Consider the following 8,094-nt stretch of genomic DNA (forward strand, 5'->3'; position numbering starts at 1 on the left):
GTCAACAGGCCCAATCCTAGTTGATCGAGTTGATCGAGGAGAAATTTTGCTCAACAGTCAAGAGTGACGCGTAACACGACAACATCATAATTTTGACCAATCCAACACACACTTACATGTGTTTTATCTGAATCATGAAATCATCATTTAGGAATATGCATAGGTTATTATATTGTTAACCGACATAAAAATACTAATCGATAAACATGAAAACCGTTAACTAGCCAGGATACATGGAAGGTAAAAAAATATGTATAAATTTATTTATAAAACGAATTAGGTGACATGGTATTGGTCAAAAGAAAAAATGAATTAACTAACCGGAATAAAATACACACGTTGTTATGTCGTATATGCTGTATATCTTCTCCCTATAACGTTTCTATTCAACTGTCTCTTTTTTCTTTTCCTTTTCCGTCCAAGCTTGCGTAGGTGGAACCGACCAAACTCAAAGAACAAACTCAAGAACTGTTTTTTTTTTTTTTTTGGGTCAAAAACCAAAGACCATGAACCAAAAGAGGGAAACGAAAATGGTGAAAGAGACCAACATGGCAACCATGTCCATTGCACTGTCTCTCCGTAGTTTTCTCTCTCTGATCTCTCTCTTCAAGCGGCAGAATTTATCGAACCTTGCTTTGGCTTCTTCGGGATCGGGTTTTCGTCGCGCGCCGTTCTCCATGGCGTCTTGCAAAATCACGAAGCTGTCCCTGCCGGTCACGTGTCTCCCCTCCGTGTCCTCCATCGTCAGACTCGCCTCCCTCACGTGCACAGCGCCCCCGGCCTTCCCGCAGCACGTGACCCTGATAACCCACTGGACCGTATCCATGGTCACCGCGAACAAAACCTCCAGATCCCCCGTCAGCCAGTGCCGCCGGGCCGCCACCGGCCGCCGGCTCGAGACGTTCGCCGCGCGCTTCCGGGTCGGGTCGATGACGATCCAGCTCATCCCCAGATTCTCCTCCAGGTGGGCCAGCCACGAAGATTCCTCATCGCACTTCGCGAATATCAAGGGAGTGGGGACCACCTCGTTGGGGTCGAGGAGGTCCACCCAGAGCGGGGAGGAGAGGAACCATCCCTTGTGGGTTTCGGTTGTGATGACGCGCGAAAAGACGGGTCTGCCCTTGTAGTAAAGGTCCACGGCGGATACAAACTCCGGCGGCAACCGCGTTGGGGTGGGGTGGGGAGGAGGGGAGTATTGGATGGAGGGAAAGGAGTCGGAAAAGACAGAGCGGTGGGCGGCGGGGAAGGTTTCGATGAGGGCAGCCGCGTGGGGTTGGTTGAGAGAGGGCCATGTGGCGGCGCAGATGCTCCGCCAGAGGCTGTGATCGGTGCAGAGACGGCGGAGGTGGTGGGTGGCGGAGGATGCGGAGGCGAGAGTGGGACCGTCGAGGCGATTAAGGATGTGGGATTGAATGATGTCGGGGTGGAGGATGGTGATGTCGGAAGAAGAAGAAGAAGTGGCGTCCATGGGTGGCATGAGAAGAGACTAAGAATAGTGAGTTTGAAATACTTAGTTGGTTGGTTGTAGTGAGAAGGATAAGGATGATGGATACGATGGTTTTGTTATATAGGTTGATGATTGATGATTCAATAAAGCGTGTTTGCAATGTGTGCATGTGAAGGATTAGGATTGGGATAGGTCATATATAGACTTGTTTTTAAGACTTTTTTTAGCAAAACAACAAGTTGAGATGAGAGTAGGGTCAAGCACTCTCATTAAACAAACTATCTCCATATTTCGCTTCTAGATTTCTTATTTTTTATAATTTACATACTCTTCAAATTCCAACTAAGGGGTCTCCACTCTCTAACACTTCCCTTATTAACATCTAGTTTACAATAAATTATACATTTTATCAACCAATTCCATTCGACTTATTCGTATAAACAATTACTTTATGCTTTACAGCGTGCCTGTTCTTTCTCTCTATATATATTTTAATTAAGTTGCGTGTTTTCTTTGTGCAGAGTAATTATGTTTGACTCATACCCAAAATATAAATATGAGATTATTTGCTTTATTGCGTATATTTTTATTAAAAATTGGAATTGTTTGAGTTAATTTTACGCCTCCCGTGCACAGAGTTAGCGCATAATCTGTAACGAATAACTTTTTAGCAGATTAGGTTCACAACTTGACAGAAATGAGATGGAACAAAAATATCCTGTTAATGATACAAATGTTTGTTTGTTCCTGCAACACATGCATCATGGTCCATCCAACAACCTGCTCCATCATTTCCCAAAAAAAAAAAAAAACCAACCTTATCCAATCTCACTTTCCGCCATCCAACTTTTTCCATTCTTTTTCAATTATATATATATATATATATATATATATATATATACTTCATTTTATTTGTATTGTTTGTAGTATTTCGTTTTCGCTAATAATAATATATTTGAAAAAATATATATTTAGTTTATGTTCATAATGATAATATTTTAAAAACAACAAAAGTAAACAGTAGAGTTATTTGTCAATTTTTTTAACTAGAAAAATAAATATGTTAACAAATTTATCATTACTATTTTCTAGCGATTGACTATTTATTAGGGTAACTGAATTACTAATTGGCAACATAATATCACTGACTGTAAAATTGTTGGATATTAGTAACTGATTTGATTTCAGCGACCCGAAAATGGTAACTGATTTAAAATGCGGTAACATTTTGATGCGGATGGGATTTTAGGTGTTAAATAAATGAATCAGCAACTGAATTGGTGTGGTGTATATAACGAGTGCCATTTTTTAGTCTTTATTCGTAATTTGTGTGTAGTATGTATCTTAGTCAATTTTGTGACCATTAGTATTCATCGAGTTACTTGAAGACTCAATCGGTGTATAGTACATACAATTAACAAATTTAATCCATATTAATTATGCTAGAAGATAGAAGTTTTAAACCTTCTTAATTATCATACAAATTCCACTACTTTTCCATTTACACTTCTTTAACGACGGGGTCATTATAGGTTTAAATTATAATTATATTGTTTTAGATATGAGTAACTTATATTTAATCTATTTAATTAATGAAACCGTATTTTTCATAAATATATATATATATATATATATATATATATATATATATATATATATATATATATTATTCTTCTTTTTATTCAATGTATACAAACATCATAACACAAATTTCTTTGAGATTTACTTACTATATTTACTAAAAGAGCACTTACTAGTTTATTGTCTCATTATCAACATTTGTAGCATTTTTTGGAAAATTTGTCAATAGCATATACTTCAAATAAAACTTAATAGTTTCTTGATCAATGTATATTTCGATCACGGACGGAACTAAAAGAAAAAATTGAGGGGTGCCAAATTAAATTTTATACAAAAGTGTAACATAAAGTTTATCATCAAAATAATATAGAAAAAAAAAGTCACTCTTAGTCAAAGTGATACTCTAAACTCTTTCGGTGACTTGAAATTTTCAATCATTCAATAATTATCGTACTACTTGCTAAATATTTTTAGATCACGCTCTAAAGAATTTTTAAATTCATTACATATAACTCTAGAAATTTTATAGAGATCTTTGTTTTTTATTTTATTCAATTCTTGGACTCATGTAATTTCTCAAATTTAGTTGACGTAAATGCATTTTTTTCATTTTTATCACAAGTCTTTCCCTTGAAAAAAGATTAATATTTTTATTCTTTATCATAACTTTTCTATTATAAATTTATCACTCCTCACCTATTTACAAAAATATAAATTTATCATTTAATATAGATTTATTATCTTTCACCTATTTATAAAAATATAAGTTTATCATCGTAGTATACAATAGACAATTTTATCACAAGAATAAAACAAATTGCTTAAATAAGAAAGAAATAAAAAATGAACTTACTCAAAAGAAAAAATTGATATCCAAAATGTTTCATAACTCTTCAATTTTACGGTATTCTAATTTAATTTTGAAAAGGATGAGAGATTAATGATAAAATTTGGGATAGAAATAAAGTGTAAAAAAAAAGATAAAGGTACATGGAAAGGGAAAGAAAGAAAAAAAAATAGGGAAAGAAAGAGAAATTAAGAAAGAGGGAGAGAGAGATAAACTAAATAAAGAAGAAAAAAAGGGGAAAACGTTTAGAGAAATAAAACAAGTTTTGAAAAATATTTTCTAAAATTTATATAAATAATATATATATATATATATATATATATATATATATATATATATATATATATATATAAACTACACGACAAAACAATAGTAGGAAATTTGTACTTCAAGTTCTTGATCAATGTATCTTTCAATAACATGTTTTTTACTATGATCTTACTTTTGAAAATCAATAATATTAAATTAAAAATGAACATAATTGAATACAATATTACACTTTTTCACAAGATTATACGAATGACTACAAATAATATTTGTTGTATAAAGACGTAACAATTATGATACTTTAGACCATTAATGTTGAATAAACACAAAACTATTAACATTTGAAAAGCTAATAACTTTAAGACAAAAACTTGTTTTCTCTTTTTAGACCAAGTATCCCAAATTGGAGGAAAATATATATGCTTATCCATTTCCCTTTTTCGTCTCAATTAAATCCATACTAGCATTCACACCATTCTTTACCTTGTTTATGAAGTTGGTAAATGTTCTAATTAAGTTGCAACACATCCCGTGAACAATAATTTTTCAATCAACAAACCAAGATAAATGTTTAATTTTAAAATCTAAAAAGTAAGGAGTGGAGGCCCAAAATAATCTCATTGTTTCCTGATATGATCTTTAAAAAATGGATTTAGTACTATACTGTATACGTGGACCACATGATTTGGCCGTAATGGAAGAAAGTGAAAGCAATATGATTTTATAGAATATTGTAATGAAAAAGAAAATAAATCACATGTCAAACTTCACTTCGTACACGCTCTATCACTAAGATGTTTTAAAAAAATTACATAAATAAAATATATGGTATGGTACCTCAAAAAATTAAAAAGTTGCACATAAAAAGTTAATATATTGAATTTAATATCAGTGTCCAAGTTTCATCTTAGAAACTAGTTAATCATGTTCATGAAAATGATAAACTGCATCACTAAAACCAGTTTCATTTAAAAAGGATCGCAAAGTCAAGTATTCCTTTATACTCTTTCGTCCTTTCACTTTAGTTTAGTTTGGTCTACACGATTTTTTTGAAGTATAACACTTCGACGGTCAAATTAATTTCTGTTTCAATTAATGTTATAGTAAATGTTTATGAAAAAAATTCCAACTATTTTATCTAGGGCATCTATTTATACTATCTATAATAATGGACTTTTTCCTTTTCACTAGGAGCTTAATCATTCAATAATTAACATAGTATAAATTAATCGAGATTAATAATTTAATTAAGATATTTGTTAATTTGTTGACTATGGTAGTCAGTTCCGGTTAATACACTGTCTAAATGAATGTTAGAGACAGTATATAAAAAAATTATATTAAGATTTTGAATCATAATTTTCATGTCTCATGTAATTTTGGTTAACGTTTCATTATTGCTGAATCTATCTGGTCAGTTCAAATTTTATTATTTTTAATTCTCTCGAAAGAACCATCGTATTTTAATTTATTTTTTAGTGTTTTTGTTTTGAAATATAGGATTTTGTTCACTGAGAGAATTATTGTTTGAGGAGACTGATCGACGGGTAAGCACCTCGTTAGGAATTTGTGTGTGAATGTGAGCACGAATATGTATGATATCGAAAATCCATAATCCAGTTACTCACCAAGAGATTTGCAGGTAAATAATATAGTATTTTTGTAATTTTACAAGAATAACACTATCATATGTGGTGGGGAATGACGTGAGTGAAGGATTCTATCCTAGCAAAGTTGGAACGGATCCACGACATGGCTTAAGAGAAGGGATTTGATTCCACATCACTTGGATCCAATCCCACATTATTTGTTTTTTTTTTCAATTTTAGTGGTTAAAAAATAATAACAAAATAAATTTACTCATACAAATATCAAATTATATTACTTTTTTTACATAAAAGACAAAATAGTAATATAATCAATATTTATATTAAAATATATTTTTAATTTATCACATCAATTAAATTTTTCATTAATTTTTATAAAATTTATTTTTAAATCTACTCATAACCACCTCTAAATTCTTTAAAAAAAAATAACATATAATCAACTCTCGAATTCACTGAAACTCGTTTACTTTCTTACTTTCAAATCCTCTTTCAAGTGAACACGGGTAAGTGAATAAAGTTGACGAATAACGATAAGATGAGAAACAGTTAAATGTGTGGTTGCAGTGTTTGTGAAGTTTGGTAAATGTGAATGTTAGCAGTCACAGGCTGAGGCCGGAGGTTAAGGTTTGTTTGGACCAATCAAAAGTCAAAAACGTAAGATAAGTAAATTTGTGTGGGTCGGCCAAACTGATTCCATTAGTAGTAATTAATGAAGAATCACCATTTTCAAAATCTAATTAACCAATACTAAGCCGTCCCTCACAACATTACATTTACATATTTCCAACATAATCTCAACTAACAAACTTACTTAACCAGTTTGGTTTTTGGATCATAAATCAAATCAATCAGAATTATCCCTTAATCACTCACTACGCTAGTATAGGTTTTTTTTTTTTTTCTTAAACACTGGTTCTGATACCATGTTAGGAGTGTACTTTAAGTCTAACTCAATTTCATAAAAATCGATTTTTAAGATGAAAATTGCACCCACTTATATACTATGAATTGTCATTATCTCTAGTCGATGTGAAACTTTCAACAACAACACCACCCAATAAATTGAACCTGTCTCTTTCAACATTTAAGATTTGAATATGTGTTCAAGATTTTCGATAGCTGTTCTGATAAAAGCTTTAATATTTTTTTGTCAATTACACCATTGTTGATGCAACTAGCTGTTGTGCTGTGTCACTGCAAAAGGTTAGAAGGAGTTAGAACAAAATAGGAACAACTAGGAATGCAAATTGGTGATGGTGGTTCATTTGTAGTTGACACCATTTTTTCCCTTGTCAACTGTTTGCAATTTGCATACCATTTTTTCTTCCACCAAACACATACTAAACCTTTGAACTGTGCATTTTGGTGCTGAAAAATTTGCAGTTACCAATACTGTCTCAACTCAAATTTGAATTTTTTAGCAACATGTGCATTTTGTGCTGAAAAGTCTTGGCACTAATGAATGAATGAATTTTGAGCAGGGGTGAGTTTCAACTCAAGACTTTTGAAATGTGAGGGCAAATTAATGCATTGTGGTATTTTATGGACTAAACTCTGTTTTTTCTTTTCTTTTAAATATTAAATTAAGTAATTGCCGGCTCAAACTGGTCCAGCTTTTTATACATGGATAATCATTTGACCAACTGAGTCATTCTTTGAATTAATTGAAAAAGTGTTCATTTAGTATTGAAAAAGAGCTTTTTGGTTGGGAGATGGTTTAATATAAATGATTATAGTTACGTTTTTATTTTTCATATCTTTACTTTAGAATAGATTGATAAATTAGAATTTTAGAAATTAATTAGACGATCACGGTAACATCAAATTAAAAAAACATATGGGTAAATTAAATTTCCATCTGGTGATGAGAGTTTTGGGTTGGTTTATAAGAGTGATTCTTGGAAAAATTTTCAAAAGTAACTGAAAAATTTATGTTTAAAAAAGTTAATTGTTCAAGAATTTATATTTAAGACTCATTTGATTATGTGTCAAACTTAAGAGGGAGTCTCGTAGGAGTGAGAGATGTGTCATTATAGTATTTTAACGTAAACGTAGACTTCTGTTAAAGAGTTTCAGAGAAAAATGAAAAAGAGAAAAAATAAACCTTGCCAAAATGGAAATTATTCAAGAACCTATCAATCAACATCTAATATTTATAGGACCAATTTGAGTATTTATTAATTAAGAGACAAGCACCAAAAATACCTTTCAATTTAAATGGTTATCAAAATATCATTTAATATGCGATTATGTGTATCCTAATATCTTACATTTGTTAATGAATTCAATGAAAGTTTAAACACAAATTTTAGTTACAATATATATGTGAATAGAATAATGTC

The 8,094-nt window shown here is 31.5% G+C and overlaps 1 protein-coding gene across 1 annotated transcript; it reads right to left on the bottom strand.

The window, feature by feature from the left end:
• Window positions 1-236: 236 nt before the first annotated feature.
• Window positions 237-1,628, bottom strand: LOC114186254 (F-box protein At2g27310-like). The gene has a single exon (XM_028074298.2). It carries the CDS (start codon window positions 1,475-1,477, stop codon window positions 491-493), a length of 987 nt encoding a protein of 328 aa, XP_027930099.1. The 5' UTR covers window positions 1,478-1,628; the 3' UTR covers window positions 237-490.
• Between the last annotated feature and the right edge of the window lie 6,466 nt (window positions 1,629-8,094).

Source organism: Vigna unguiculata, chromosome 5, assembly GCF_037176805.1.
Source record: "Vigna unguiculata cultivar grain cowpea cultivar isolate G323 ecotype 2 chromosome 5, ASM3717680v1, whole genome shotgun sequence".
NCBI lineage: Eukaryota > Viridiplantae > Streptophyta > Magnoliopsida > Fabales > Fabaceae > Vigna > Vigna unguiculata.